Genomic DNA, 15,192 nt, shown 5'->3' on the forward strand with positions numbered 1-15,192 from the left:
GTACGATTTCATGATCATGACAATAATGACAGGGAATCCAGGGACAGCACCGAATCGCCTGCTCTCCCTTGTGGTTTAAATATCGAAGGAATGGGAGGAGGCGTCTTGCTCTCCCTGTTTGTTTCCGCTGCTTCCGGCGGCCAGAGCATCCTGCCCAGGTGATGTTGCATTCTCTTCCATTTTCTTAAGACCTTGTCACTCTTATCAACTTTGTGCTTTCTCGTGCTTCTACTGATTTTTTTGGCTTGCTCCCTCAACACCCATTAAATGTTCGACAGAAAGCTTGTGATGGCCGCAGAGGATGGCAAGGACCGCCTCAGTGACCTCACCGATGACCTCCTCCGGCACGTGTTGTCCCTTCTTCCGCCCGAAGATGCCCTGCAGACTTGTGTGCTAGCCACGAGGTGGCGCAAACTATGGAGGCGCACCACCAGCCTGCACTTCATTGCTTTCGACTGCGAGCGATGCAAACAATTGGTGAACCTGTTCATCCAACTCCGTGGAAACTCACCTCTCACCAAGTGCGAGATCAGTACATGCCCTGAGGATTATCCGGATCATGAAGACTTATACACCAACCCTGAGCTGTTGGAGGTGTTGATCATGTACGCTCTAGAGTGCCAAGTTAAGGAGCTTCTGCTCAACGCTGGTCACATTGAAGATTCCCCACTTACCCTAGATATGCCTCTCCTCTCTCGTCACTTGAAGATCTTACACCTTGAACATGTTACATGCTCCGCTCTGAATTTCTCGGGCTGCCCGGTCTTAGACGAACTAAAGTTGCAAGGTTGTGACATTTATGCGCGGAAGATATCATCCAAATCACTAAAGCGTCTCTACATCACCAATTCTTGTATGGTCCCTGAGGATTTCCACATTCAGATTTTTGCTCCAGATCTTAACTCATTGCAAATTGATTATTTTGATGGTGTGACCCCTTTCCTTGAGGATATGCCATCTCTAGTAACGGCCTATATTGGGCTTGGCCATGAGTGCCATTATTACTGTGAGAAGAACATGAGGGGTTGTGATTTTCGTGAATGTGGTTGTCATACTTATCCCATAGAGGGAGATGTGCTTCTCAATGGTTTGTCCAATGTTGTCAATTTGGAGTTGATAGCTCAACCTGTAATGGTACGCTTGCACTTACTTATTATCCATTGTTAGACCTGCATCTAAGCAACTTCCTTTTTTTTTCATTACCACTGCTTGGCATTTTTATCTATACAAATGGCTCTTGTATCATTGGTTTAATAATAACATGGAGTCTTAATTGAATAAACTGTGTTATTCCGGTGCTTGAGGCGTAGTCTTCTCTTTTCTTAGGTGTACTTTCAAAATTAATAGTACCTGAAGCTCCTACTAACTTCAGTTATTTTATCTTGAGCCTTATACTTCTCTTTCTATTCACGTGTAATATGTCCAGCTTATCTACCGATGGGACTTAGAACGGTGCCCCCTATTTGGCGCATTAAAGACTCTGCTCCTCAATGAGTGGTTCACGACTATTGATCTAGTTTGCATTCTCCGACACTCTCCACTCCTTGAGATGCTCACTCTTCAGCTTGGTAACACCGAGGTATATTATTTGTATATAAAGATATTGCTCTATTATTAAAAGAAATATCATGTATATTCAATTGATCTAACTAAAGGTAATCTTTCTGATAGAACCTTGTAGGAGCAACAGCAGTCCCAGAAACAACAAAACAATCATTTGTCTGCGCCCACCTAGAGGTTGTGAAGATTGAATGTACAAAGGTTGACGCGGGAATTCGCAAAATTTTGAATATCCTGAGTACATGTGGTGTGCATTATAAGAAAATCAGCATCAAGGAAAAATGTTCTTTCTCAAATTGTAAGTTACCTTTTGTCATACTTCATCTTTAGTATGTTTATGCGGTTTTCCTACTTGTTCTAACAAGTTTGCTGTAATTACACATTAACCCGTGTATGAAACCGTTTGCAAAACATATCTGTATCCAGTATCCTATAGTAATAAATGTACAAAGGTTGATGAAGATAGCAGATGTTCATGTTCCTAAATGTAGTTTAGCTGTGCTTCCAGTTGGTAGATTACACTGTCATCTATTCAGCAAGGATTAAATGGTGTTTATCTGCGTTTGACTCATTGTTTTCAGTTTTACTGTTATTCCCAGCGTATCGTCAGTGTGAAGCTTTTGTGAGTATTAAATCTTTAGGCGTCTGATGGCTATATGCCCATGTTATTAACAAAGATAATTGGTCAAGGCAATTTGAATTCAAACAAAAGGAATTTAGTCAAGCTGCATTCCTCTACATCAAACTGCTTGCCATGCTATTCTCCTGTCTAGTATATCAATCGAGGACATCTTGAAGCCAAACTTATTCTTTATTGTCGCTTTTTCCCTTCCTTTTTGCAGTTTTCAGTTTCCAAAAGCATGGGGGGCTTCTAGCACGGGTGGCGCCTGAGGTGTGTGCTCAGCCATGATGTTGGTCTAAAGCCTATTGTGTTTCTCTGAGTAAATTTAAAATGGTGGCCATTATCGCTACTCGCTACCTTTAGTTTCTCCCGTCCATCTGTTGGTCTTGTGTTGGAACCTTTTCTTAGTTGTTAGGCGCGATTCGTCCATATCTGCTGTGTTTTCAGCTTGTTGAACTCTTAATGTCATGGTTGGTCAGAACTCAGAACATTGCATTGTTTCGGTTATCTGTAATGGTTATCGGGCTGGTTGGCCCTATTTGAGTCCATGAGTTTTATAGGAGTTTTTATTAAATGATGATGTTGGACCTGAACCTGGTATAAGGAGTCACACAAGTAGTGAACTCATAGTTTTTGTGTATACATATTTATAACAGTAGCAGCAAGGTCGGGCCATCACCTTCATTGGTACGTGCCGGGTGACAGGCGCCGGCGCACGATGGCCCTCACTGGCACCTTTTTCTGAAGTGCCAGTTTGAACTTCTCATCCATGTCCATGTCCATCCCGGCCACCCCATGTGGCACAATCCAGTCGAAGATGTGCACCAGCGCCACCCCCCACGCACGTGTCCCCGCACAATCTCTGGCCCACGCCGAACAGGGTGAGCTAGAAATGCCAACAGACCCGAGGAGTGATGAAAACCGCCTGACATAATAATAGACCCATCATGATACGTTACCATCGGAATGGGCAGCACAATACGACTGTGGCCGCCGGTTGTGACTCCATAGATAAAAATGGAAAATTTATCTCTCTGAGACCATTGAAAAAGGGCATGGAACGAGAAAGAAGCTGTGTCCGCACAGTATGTTGGGAACCGCCTGCGTGCAACTTTAAATGGATTCTCACTGGATTCCACGACGGTGGGCCCAGCAACGACGATGTAGGATGCGTGGACGGTGGATCGGGTGGCAGGGCGTGTGGACCAGGGGAGTGCGGGTTGTTTCCGTGAAAAATGAGGGGGTTTCCACAAAAGTGCGGCGGCACCAAGGCGCTCCACCGTCGAGGGGCCGTAAAGATACCATAGAGTGTTATGTATTCCATGTATAAAGATGGTATTGTAGTGTTTCTCGAGCTATGAGACCAATTCATAGCGCCAGAGGCTTGAAAAAACAAATGTGTAATTTTGTCCTGCGAGGAAATCCGTTTCCCAAACTCCACTCCACCAAATCAAAACCCAGGGGCGGGTCCGTCCGGAGACAGCGGCCCGAGCTTGGCGTGGAAGCTAGGCGGCGGAACAGAATGGCGGCCCTGCAGCTGCAGGGGAGAAGGCTCCTCCTTTTGCAGCCCCTCCCCCTCCTCGCGCGGCAAGCCCTCCGCCGTGCCGTCCCGCCGCCCATCCCCCGCTGCCGCTTCCTCGGCTCCTCCTCCCCGCCCGCGGCACCGGCCTCCCCCTCCCCGCCCGCACCCGGCCCCCGCTCCCCGTCCGGCTCGCTCCTGCCGACGAGCGCCGCGGCCGTCGTGCCGGCCGCGCGCGGCGCTGGGTCCCCCGGCCTCGAGATCTCCGCTCCGCAGCGAGGCCGGGCCACCTCGGGCTGGCCCCTTCCGTCGTCGGCGTTGCTCCACGCCGCGGCGCCCTGGTAAGGTTTCGGTCCGTACCGTACCGTACGTCCTTGCTCCGTCTCCGCCCGGGGAGAAGAGAAGAAAGTTGGTGCCTTTTTTGATCGTCTACTCACAGCTTCTACTCTGGCGTCCCCTTCCTCCCTTCCCTAGGGCGCTCTGGACATCGGCCGCGGCTGATGACATGGTGGGCGCGCTCATCGGCGCCAACTTGTCCGTCTTCATGCTCTGGCGCGTGCTCGCCTATCCCAGGTTCATCACGGATCCTCACATGGTCAGTGTCTTGGTGACCTGATGGTTACCCAAGTGACTTCTTTTGCTTTGATCTCGCAAGTGCTGGCCATGATTTCACTAATCCACTATGACACTGTCACCTGATGATTCTGTGGACACGGACGAGCAGGTTTGGCTGGACATGTACTTCGGCGGGCGGCTGCACACGCTGCTCACGACCGCCTCCGGCAACGTGGATCCCATGTTCATGAGGAAACATTTCATGGTTGGTGCTTGGTTGGTAGTTAATTTCTAATGTGGTGGTCTGGACTGAAGACTGTGGTACTATGAGTCTATATATGACCTGATGGTTTTTGTTGATGAGCAGACCTCGCTGGACAATTTCACGAGTGGGCGTTTGCACACGATGCTCACCAGTTCTTTCAGCCACATGAACCTTAAGCACCTCTTCAACAACATGGTCGGCCTCTACTTCTTCGGCTCGAGCGTAAGACACTCACTCTTGTCACACTATCATCTCTTCTGTTCTGTTGACGATGCAGAAATGGAACACATATTTGTTTGTCAGGCTGAAATTGCATAAATTTGGTTGATAGGACTGATTACTGAATTAGCGTCGCGATCTCTCAACCGGGAGTGGAGTGGTCTTGGTTCAATTGTACTCCCTCTGTACCTAAATATAAGATGTCTTATATTTAGGTACGGAGGTAGTATCAGTTAAATGTAGAAGTTCACTTGCATTTACTTTGGTTCATGTACTTGTCTAAGATCAATAAAGCTTCCTTTATCTGAAAAAGGAGTGAATTGGCTTTCTTGTATTTAAGTACTCCCTCCGTCCGAAAATACTTGTCATCAAAATGGATAAAAAAAGATGTATCTAGAACTAAAATACATCTAGATACATCCCCTTTTATCCATTTTGATGACAAGTATTTCCGGATGGAGGGAGTATTTGTTATCTCTCCTGTATTGGCACTCAGACCAACATTACGCATGATCTAGGAGTTGCTGCGGTAGTATATGCATTTGGAAAGTTCTTTTTGTTGGACTCGAAATATGTGATCTACATTCCAAGCAAGTGTGCAGTACCACTCACTTGTTCCTAATTAAAGAGATGCTGAAATCATATGACCGTGTTCAAGAAATAATATCATGTTTGATAGGAGTGAATTGGCTCTACCATGCTTTTTATCTACTCCCTCCAATCCATATTACTTGTTGCTCATATGGATGTAGACTGACTTTTCGTAACTTGAACCGGATTCCTTCCTTAGGATTAACAAAGAGCAATGATACTTTATCACCAACCTTGTGGTTTATTATCAGTACTCCCTCTGTTCACTTATATAAGACGTTTTAGTAAATTCAGACAGTGTACTAAACAGTTCAAACTCAGCTGTCTGAAACGCCTTATAAAAACGAACGGAGGGAGTACTATCATTTGATATGTTTCTGTGATGACAAAGTATTACCTTCCTTGCTCATGTTGAATTTCTTTTTCTTTTCTTTTGTGCATTAGATTGCCCGCACGTTTGGTCCTGGTTTTCTTTTCCAACTGTACGTTACTGGAGCACTTACTGGGTCTGTATTCTACCTGGCAGAAAAGATTTTTCTAGCTCCACGAAAAGAGGTAATATGTTTACTTTATACATCAGTGAACTGGATTCCAAATCCTGAGCATCAATTAGTTCTGATTATCAAATAAAATCCTATGATACGATTATATTATCTCTGATTTAGTACATATTTTTTCCTGTTACTTTCATGTGAGAAGACTGGTATTCAGTCACTTTGCTGCCCATGCTAGCTACTTGATGCCAGCAAAACTTCTGGGATCAAGATCCTTTTTTTAAGCTGCACGATAATCTTCCTAATCTAATAAGTAATGCTTCTCTTGCAGGTTTTTGGAGGATGGAAAACTCCCTGTCTTGTAAGTGATTTCCTGTCTTATAATAACTACTCCCTCTGTAAACTAATATAAGAGCGTTTAGATCACTAAAATAGTCATCTAAACGCTCTTATATTAGTTTACGGAGGGAGTACATCATATATTACAGTGAAATTTGCCCCAATCAACCAACTATTTGTCACCGTACACCAAGAAAAAATATTTGGATGGAAATTTTGGTGATCAGAGGCGATGCAATGGACACCATTAGTGAATGTGTACTGAAGGTGTCGGTTGTTACACACTAAATATGATCCTTTCACGTCACTCGGGGTGCAAGTGCTGCAGTTAATGCAATTATTCTTCTTGAGATATTTCTGCATCCGACGAAGCTACTATACTTGCACCTTTTCATTCCGGTTCCAGCTGCATTAGTGGTGAGAAGATTTTTGTTTTTATTGAAAGGAAATCTGATAAACATGTGGGTGTGCTAGGTAGTGAGGACATAATTTCTCTGACTTTACTTATTTCAGGGAGTTGGTTTGATTGGTGCTGATTTGTGGAGGGTCAAGAAGGTATTTATCTAACTTTCATCTACAATCTATTTGGTTTTCTTTATGTATTTGTTCTCTGCTAAATCCAGGTACCAAACAAATCTAGTAATAAATGAATGTGATTTGTGCCACAGTTGCTTATGTTCATTGGCCATGATTTTTTGACAATGTCACTGCTACTTTTTTTTTGCGGGTAGTGTCACTGCTACTTTCATGTATTGTTACTCATATATTGAAAATTTGTGAAATGCACGGGTGTGGTGCTTAACCACACGAACCATACAGTATATAGAACTCCTGGTCTTTAATCGACCTGGGGTTGGAAATATAGCTCAATATTCACACCTAGGGAGGCTGGTTGTACTTATCCCTGTTTGTTCTTCTAATGTTTGCACCTTTTTGGTGATCATTGCGTCTACTTTTTAATGCAATGCATCTACTTCAAGTCGATGTCTCGCCTGACAGCATCAACCATTTAATATGCTAGTCAAGCCATGTCAAACTACACCATTCCTTAAAGTTAAAGATGTGTATATGTCTTCAACCTCTCATTTCTGCATATTAGTCAAACTATTGTCGTTGATGATCTGGTACCCAAGTACAATTCATGTTTTGATAAGCATTAATTCTTCATGCCTTTTCTGATCTAGAATAGAACTAACTTTCGCCCGTTCATTTTTGTAGGGTGGGAGTCGCGTGTCAGGCTCTTCTCATCTGGGAGGTGCCCTAGTCGCGGCGGTTGCCTTTGCAAAAATCAAGGGCTGGATCTGATCATGCAGTTTACTCATACTCACATGCAGCAAATCCAAGGGCCTGCTTGCTTCCACCCTGGTGGCCACTTCTTAGATTGAAATTTGCTGTTATGCGACTACTATCAACGGTCTGAGGGCCGACTCGTGGACCATGCCGCTTATTATCCAAGTTTCTGATGTAGAAATATTTAAACAAAGTCTAGATAACATCATTGCAGCAGTTACTAGGCCGGTTGCGACGGTGATGCGCTGATATTTTGTGTGCGACCCTGCGTGTCGCATGGATGTACTTGTATCTCATGTTATCCTGATACCTGTAGCTAGCATCAGGCCTTGCTGCTGTTGCTACTCACCCACGTGGTGTGTGTTTTGCAAATGCATCAATGAGCACGAGGCTAACTCTTGATGCCTCTTGTGGGTAACGGATTTTTTCGAAAAGGTTGTGGGTAGCGGATGGATGCACTGTGACCAAATTTGCGTCATTTTCCAGGACAGTTACCAGAATATATCGATGATCTACAAAATATGCATATATGACACGAACAGTCTCCGTTACCGATAACATAAACCCATGAACCAACTGCCGTTAAAAAACATAGCGGCGAGCAGGAGCAGGCCTCCACCTCACTCACGCCTGCCATAGAGCACGCACACGCTCCGGATGATCCTGATGAACAAGGAGCTTGTGCCAGAGTAGAAACACCGCACTCGCACCGACACAGCAGAAGCAGGCGGGATGTGGAGTCATACACAAATCAGCGTTGAGTTTTCAAACGCTTTCCTTCCTCCTCCCCAGTTCCAATAGATGCATTTCGTCGAACATAGGAAGAAGACGGGGAAGGCAACTAGGCGAGCACGCCGCTGATCCATGGCGCTCGGAAGCAGAGGAGCACCGACCGTTTCAGGCGGCGAGACCTTGTGCCACGTGATTCAAGTACCAGTGAATTTTCTTGTGTGATTGTGTCACCTTGCAAGCAGAGTCTAGACTGCTCTTGTGACAGTTCATCACTGTTTCAGAGGGATGAAGTTCAAGGCCTACCATGCTCTGCATCTTGAAAAATGTCTTCAGTCAAGAGTCAAGTCGCTCTCTCTGCAATGTTACACAGCACACCTAGTGAACTAATTACTCCAACTGGCCTCGACATTTTATTCCGACGTGATGTTTGTCAAGATCGCTCTACAAGTTTCAGTGGTTGGGGAGTGAACATGTCCATACGCTGTTAAGCTTTGCTAGTATTGGCGGTCCAATGCATGAGTCTCAACTTCAAACTGCTCCAGTACAGGTTCAGCATTTCAGAGGGATGAAGCTATCATGCTCTGCAGCATGCAAAATTTTACTAATCAGAAACTCTGCAGTGCTGCAGCAATATGCACACCAAACCTAGTGCATTGACTGGCCAGATAATGTAACCAAACCTAGTGAATTAGTTGGCCAGGCAATCTTTCCCTGATATGCTATTCCTTGAGACCGTTTATAAGGAGTAAAAGAGGAGAGGATAGTTACACTGTGAAATTCCTGTTATATTGCTTTGCACTGAATCCATTCCCCAACATCTAGATACATGATTCCCACTATTTTTATTTTATTTTGCTTGCTACAATGCTTCTTTTTCTAAAAATAAAAAATGCAAGGCCACAATGTTTAGCATCCAGTTGACATACTTAATTAGGATATGCCGGAATGTTCAAACAATTCTATAGTATCATCTGGTTGACCGATTTTACCCTTGTATATCTGTAGATATCAAATCTTATATGCAAATTCAGAAGCCGTATATGCAGAGACTTAGAAACCATCATACTCAACACAAGATGACAAGAATCAGAAGAAATACAGTTACGTTCAGACTAGACAAAAGCAAGAGGTACAGAACGACCTTCCTGGCTTCCAAGACAGGAAGGTTGAAATTGTTCGCAAAAAAAAGGGACCAATATGAAACGGAATGAACATGTACTCTAATTGACATCGACTCTTTCTGAGGTGACACTCAAGCAGCAACATGACTATTTCTTCAGATCAAAATGACACTGATGTTCCCACAATCATCAACATATCAAGAGGAAACTTACGTCGCTACCTTACCCAGGATTAGCGCACATGGACACCCAGGATTTCTGATGCATGTACAATTCCGGTGTACATCGATGACGCACAGGGACATAAGAGATGCATCTGCAATTCCGGTGTATATTGATGACACACGGGGAAAAGGAATCTGCCAGGAGTACAAAATATGTATGTAACCGTCATTCAGATTCCCGGCAGATTATAGAAACATAGCAATGTTGTAACCATCATTTAGATTCCAGGACAAAGTGGAACGTCTTGGAGTTGCACCAAACAAACCATAAAGACAGAATTCCGGCAGAGACCAAAGATGGGAAGCAGAAACAGAACTTCACGGTTACAGCCTAACAGCGAACACATGGCCGCCATTGCAGATTCTTTAGAGAAACAGAAGTCTTCAGATGAACAACATGACTGACCACACATCTTAGTCACTATCACTGGAGTCACTATCAGCGGATGAATCTGCACAAACAAGGCAAGTCAGAAACATAGAAGGGAACTTCAAATATCCTGGGTAGCAGTTTGATGTAGAGGAACTATACTGCAGCCTGACCAAATTTCTGTAGTTGTTAACAGAAGAGTTAGCCTTACAAGAGCAAAACACCAACACAAATATGACCTTTCAGAGAGGCCTCGGGAGTCAGGACTGCTTGAGGATTAAACAAGTGTGGAAGACATGCAATTTGACTTTCACTCTCTGTTAATCAAACTGACAACATCCTTGAACAACAGTAAATACAGTGAGGCAAAGGCCTAAACTGAATTCTTAGTGATATGTATTCTACCAATGGAATACGAGAGAAGACCTAAACTGAATTTCAAGATGAGACCAGCTACTATTTTCATCACACACTACAGTAAAAGGATTAGATAATTTTTTGAACTGAAAAAAACAGAAGATAATAAAAAATGATTTTGCATGGATAATAAACAACGTTGAAATATAACAGCCACTCTAAACTCCATCAGCATGCAGATACAATTTATACTGAAGGATAATGAATACAAAATATGAATGGATTTGGAGGGTGTGCCATAAATTCTAAAAACATCCCCAATAGCAGACCAAAAAAGGTAGCTGAAACAAAAAAAAAACAGGATTTTATGGTCTTTGAGGCCAAAAAAAGACTCCAACAGCAGACCAAAACCTGCATGGCGACCAAAAAAAAAAATAGGCTATAGCCTAAAAATTGCTATCGAATTGGTAAATATACCAATCCACTAGCGACAGACCAAAAAACGCAAAACACTGTGACGGGAACCCCAACCTGAAATTTCATCACCGCTGCCCCTCCCCATCTCGCTGCCGCCGATTCTCGCCGCCGCCGCCACTCTATCGGCCACGCCGAGCCCTGACACCCATTCCTTCTGTTGGAGACAACCGCCATGACCCCCGCAGCCGCCACAGAAGCTCCACACACCACCGCCCGAAGTCGTCCATTTCGACCGTTTTCCTGCCCCGCCGATGGATGATATGCTCGTCGTCGCCTGCGAGGTCGATTATCGGCCGGGTGACCAGCGCCGAGCCGCCACTCCATATCGAGCTCTCGATACAAGGCGGCACGCCGCCGCCGAAGTTGGTTGCATCCCCCGGCTCCCCTCCGACCCCTGGGTCCATCCTGACGCCTTTACTATGCCGCCCAACGAGCTACATCGACCGAACATGAGCTCGGTGCCCACAAAGTGTTCGATGGAAGTTCTTAGCCAAACTCGAGCTCGGTGCCCACAAAGTGTTCGATGGAAGTTCTCTAAGTTAACTTTTCTTGCCTTTTCTTGTCATACATTGTGAGCATGAATCCTCCCCGTATGATGATTCCTCCTTCAAAGAGGAATATGAGTGGGATGAAGATGATTAAATTGCCATGACCACGTTGATCGGCATGGAGAAGAACAAGAGGCCAAAGCATGGCGGTTCCATTGTCAAGAGTGCAAATCCGGTGCATACAGAGCGAAACTTTCAACACCGATCCAAAATGGCTCCTACACATTGCCAACTCTGTCAAAGAGCATGACCAATTCTTCGAGCAGAGGGGGAATTGTGCTAGAGATCTTGGACACAACACTTTTGACGCCGACTAAGAATGGCTCCGAACTTGTTCCTTCATGTTGCCGACACCGTCAAAGGGCATGATCGATTCTTCGTGCAGAGGAGGAATTGTGCCTGAGATCTTAGACACAACACTATCCAGAAGATGACTTTGGCATTGCGCATGATGGCATATGGCATTCCTGCATATTAGATTGATGATCACCTGGCAATGGGAGAGAGCACTTCCATCAAGTGTGTGAAGCGATTTGCTAAGGCGGTGGTTCAAGTGTTTAGGCCACAGTATTTGAGAGCACCCAATGCTCTGGAACACTCGGCTTTTGGAGATGAACAAAGCATGGGGATGGGGGGTTCCAGGTATGCTCAGCTTAGTTGGTTGCACGCACTGGAGGTGGAAGAACTGCCCTGCAGCTCAAATGCCATGCGAAGGATACCACCATTCTTGAAGCCATTGTAGATCAGGAGACATGGTTTGGATGCCTAGAGCTTGCAATGACATCAATGTGCTCCACCGATCAACACTATTTGCACTGTTATCCAATGAGGAATCACCACCGGTGGAGTTTCAAGCAGATGACCACACATACAAGGGGTACTACCTAGCAGGTGGGATATACCTAAAGTGGGCAACCTTTGTGATGCCATTTCCCAGCCCCCAAGGTAAGAAACAACTTGGTTTCCATGTGCTCAAGCAGATGCTAGGAAGGATGTGGAGAGGACATTTGGGATTTTGCAAGCCCAGTTTGCTAATTTGCAAGGACCGGCTCGGTTTTTGGAGCAAGAAATCCTTTAGTACATCATGACTGCCGCCATGATCTTGCACGGCACGATCATTGAGCATGAGTGTGGCCAAGATTTGGATTACTCCTTCTATGACTTAACAGGAAGGGTAGTGCATCCACCTAGAAGGGAAAACCACATCCGACAGTTTCTTCAAGGTCATCAAGAAATTCGAGATGCGGATACCCATCAACGTCTTTAACAAGATCTCATCGAGGAGTGGTGAACATGGAATGGGCAACAAGACCACTAGTTCTACACTTTTACTTCTATGTTTTGTGTTATGTTTGATGAATAAGTGTGTTGAATTTGGGATTGTGGTCTGATGAACTATGTAATAAAGTACTTCCTCTGTCCCAAATTATAAGAAGTTTTGGTAGGCTAAAATAGCCTAACAAAATGTCTTATAATTTGGGACGGACGTAGTACTATTTGTCCTTTATTTGTTTCGGATTAATTTGAAATGAGTTTGATATTATTTACAACATTGCATATGCACAAATATGTGTGGCGGAAGTAAATTTGAAATTTTTGGTCTCCAGTTTTTGGTCTACTGCAAAGCGGAAAATTTTCTGGAGACCAAAAACCTTCTCTCTCCACACCTAATAGGCTAAGACTGTTTTTTGGTCTGCTGTGGAGATACTCTAATTGATATGTAATTATAGCAGACATGGTAGAACAAGTAGGAAGGGCTGTCATACATTCTAATTGGCAATGAATACTAGATATGGACAAAGCTAACTTACAATCTGAGTCCAAACGTGGATCCTCCTTGATGCTAATTTGCTCACGAAGTATGCCGCATGTACTTAAGATACTCAAGATTGAACGAACTCCCTCATCAACCTTTTCACATTCAATATAAACGAACTTTAGGCGTTCACACAAAAATGATTGTGTTATTGTTTCTTGGGCTCCTGTTGCTCCTACAATATTCTATCAGATAAGAGCAATTAGTAAAGACAAATACAACATCCACAATAACACCTTAAAAAATACAGCAACATCGCTATCTATACAACATATACCTCGGTGTTATCAAGCTGAAGAGTGAGTATCTCAAGAACTGGAGAGTGTCGGAGAATGCAAACAAGGTCAACAGTTGTAAACCACTCATTGAGTAACAGAGTCTTTAATTTGCCAAAGACGGGGCACCATTTCAAATCCCATCTGTACAGAAACTGGACAAATTGCAAAGAATAAAAATAAATTCAGACTCTAGAAGATCAAATAATATGTGCTATAACAACCTGCAATGTCATATTTTATCCAACCAAGACACTATGTTATTAGCCATCGATTTGAGATGCATTAGAGGAAGATAAAGTACCAAAATGCGATAATGAAAATAAACAATTTGCTTATCTGCAGTTCTAACAATGGATAGAAAAACTAAAAGAGAAACTTTCAGGTGACAAATAACAAGAATAGAAACGGCAGTAAGTGAAAGCGTACCATTTTAGGTAAAGCTATCAAGTCCAACTTGGCAGCATTGGACAAACCATTGAGAAGCACCCCCTCCTTGACAGGATAAGCATGACAACCACAGACAATATTATCACAAACCCCCTGATTACTGCGACAGTGATCATGGCATCCATCTTCAAGGTTAACATGGGCTGTTTCTAGTAATGGCATGTTTTCAAGGAAAGGTGTCAGGCCTTCAAAATCCTCTAGCTGAAGTGAGATAAGACCCGGGGCACAAATCCGAAGGCGCACAATGTCAGGTAGAGAACAGTAGTCGGCTATGCACAGGCGCTTTAGTGACATGGATGATATCTCACATGCACGAATGTTGCAAAGTTGAATCCTTAGATCCTCTAACACCAGGCAGCCTGAGAACTTCAAAGCAGAGTGGTTGAGGTTGACCCCTTCAAGGTGCAGGGTCTTCAAGTGTTGGGAAATGAGACTCAGAGGCACATCAAACACTGGTAGGGCGTACTGAATGTGAGCTGCTCTTACTACGAGTTCCTCAGCTTTGCATGCCAGAGCGTAGTCAATCAACAGCCTGGTGTTTGTGAACGTGTTCTCAGGCTCATCGTCAGGACAGGCATCGATCTCGCACCTGATGAGAGGCGAGTCCCCACGGAGACAGATGACCAGCTTCACCAACTGTTTGAAACGGTTGTATCGCGGAAATGTTGGCCCATTAAAGACGAACAACAAACTGGTCAAGCGCCTCCAGAGATCGCGCCATCGGGTGTTGAGCACACAGGTCTGCAGGGCATCCTCCACCGACAGGAAGGACAGCACACGCCATAGAAGCTCGTCAGGGAGGTCTCCAAAAGGGTCACTGTCACTCGCCGCAGCCATCTCGAGCATTCCGTCGAACAGGTGGCGGGCACTGCGGGAGCAGAGAGAAATTAGCAAACCAAGCGCAGCCGAATGTGGCATCACCAAATCAGGGAACCATGTAGTTTTCTCTAAAGGGATAAAGAGACGGGAAATCACATCGATTCGTGACAGTCGGAAGCGCCCGTCGCCGGCAGCCGCGGGGAAGAGGGAGAGCAGGAGGAGGACTCCGTTACTGGGTGCTGGCAGATCCGAAGTCCTCCGCCCGACGCGTGCCCGCCGACGAAACCCTCGCCAACTTCCCTCTCCACGCGCGCTGGACGGGTACAGGCTACGAGCGAGCGGCCGACGGGAAGCCCTCTCTTCCTTGGCGTCGGAGTTGGAAGGCGAGCACCGGAGCAGAGGAAGAAGGGGCGGCGGCTGGGACGCGGTCGCAGGCACGGGGGGTGGGGGTCGACGGCGCGCCTCGACCCGTCGCCTCGACGCAGCGCTAATCGGCCGTGACCTTGCTCGCGCGGGGCGGGCGGCGGCTGCAGGGAGGGGAGGGGAGAG

General features: G+C 45.2%; 2 protein-coding genes across 2 annotated transcripts; one reads left to right on the forward strand and one right to left on the reverse strand.

The window, feature by feature from the left end:
- Positions 1–3,704: 3,704 nt before the first annotated feature.
- LOC119316101 (RHOMBOID-like protein 12, mitochondrial) lies at positions 3,705–7,859 on the forward strand. The gene is made up of 9 exons (XM_037590466.1): positions 3,705–4,042; positions 4,176–4,296; positions 4,426–4,521; positions 4,624–4,743; positions 5,776–5,886; positions 6,157–6,186; positions 6,477–6,581; positions 6,678–6,719; positions 7,383–7,859. The coding sequence occupies exons 1-9, from the start codon at positions 3,705–3,707 to the stop codon at positions 7,467–7,469; spliced, it is 1,050 nt and encodes a 349-aa protein (XP_037446363.1). The 3' UTR covers positions 7,470–7,859.
- A 1,759-nt stretch (positions 7,860–9,618) lies between these two features.
- On the reverse strand, positions 9,619–15,192 carry LOC119318378 (putative F-box/FBD/LRR-repeat protein At5g56810). The gene is made up of 5 exons (XM_037592930.1): positions 14,800–15,192; positions 13,804–14,692; positions 13,377–13,529; positions 13,095–13,284; positions 9,619–9,983 (listed from the first exon to the last, which is right to left on the reverse strand). Exons 2-5 carry the CDS (start codon positions 14,668–14,670, stop codon positions 9,946–9,948), a joined length of 1,248 nt encoding a protein of 415 aa, XP_037448827.1. The 5' UTR covers positions 14,671–14,692; positions 14,800–15,192; the 3' UTR covers positions 9,619–9,945.

Source organism: Triticum dicoccoides, chromosome 6A, assembly GCF_002162155.2.
Source record: "Triticum dicoccoides isolate Atlit2015 ecotype Zavitan chromosome 6A, WEW_v2.0, whole genome shotgun sequence".
In the NCBI taxonomy this organism is placed as follows: Eukaryota; Viridiplantae; Streptophyta; class Magnoliopsida; order Poales; family Poaceae; genus Triticum; species Triticum dicoccoides.

What these genes read in the sequence shown, in the direction of transcription:
- LOC119316101 (XM_037590466.1), top strand. Translation starts at nt 3,705, where the DNA reads ATGGCGGCCCTGCAGCTGCAGGGGAGAAGGCTCCTCCTTTTGCAGCCC. An exon ending in GATGGAAAACTCCCTGTCTT is followed by an intron (nt 6,187 to 6,476) that starts GTAAGTGATTTC and finishes CACGTCACTCGG; the next exon opens with GGTGCAAGTGCTGCAGTTAA. An exon ending in CGGTTCCAGCTGCATTAGTG is followed by an intron (nt 6,582 to 6,677) that starts GTGAGAAGATTT and finishes TACTTATTTCAG; the next exon opens with GGAGTTGGTTTGATTGGTGC.
- LOC119318378 (XM_037592930.1), bottom strand. Translation starts at nt 14,670, where the DNA reads ATGCTCGAGATGGCTGCGGCGAGTGACAGTGACCCTTTTGGAGACCTC. An exon ending in TTCAGCTTGATAACACCGAG is followed by an intron (nt 13,285 to 13,376) that starts GTATATGTTGTA and finishes CTTATCTGATAG; the next exon opens with AATATTGTAGGAGCAACAGG. An exon ending in TCCACGTTTGGACTCAGATT is followed by an intron (nt 9,984 to 13,094) that starts GTAAGTTAGCTT and finishes TTGTTTGTGCAG; the next exon opens with ATTCATCCGCTGATAGTGAC.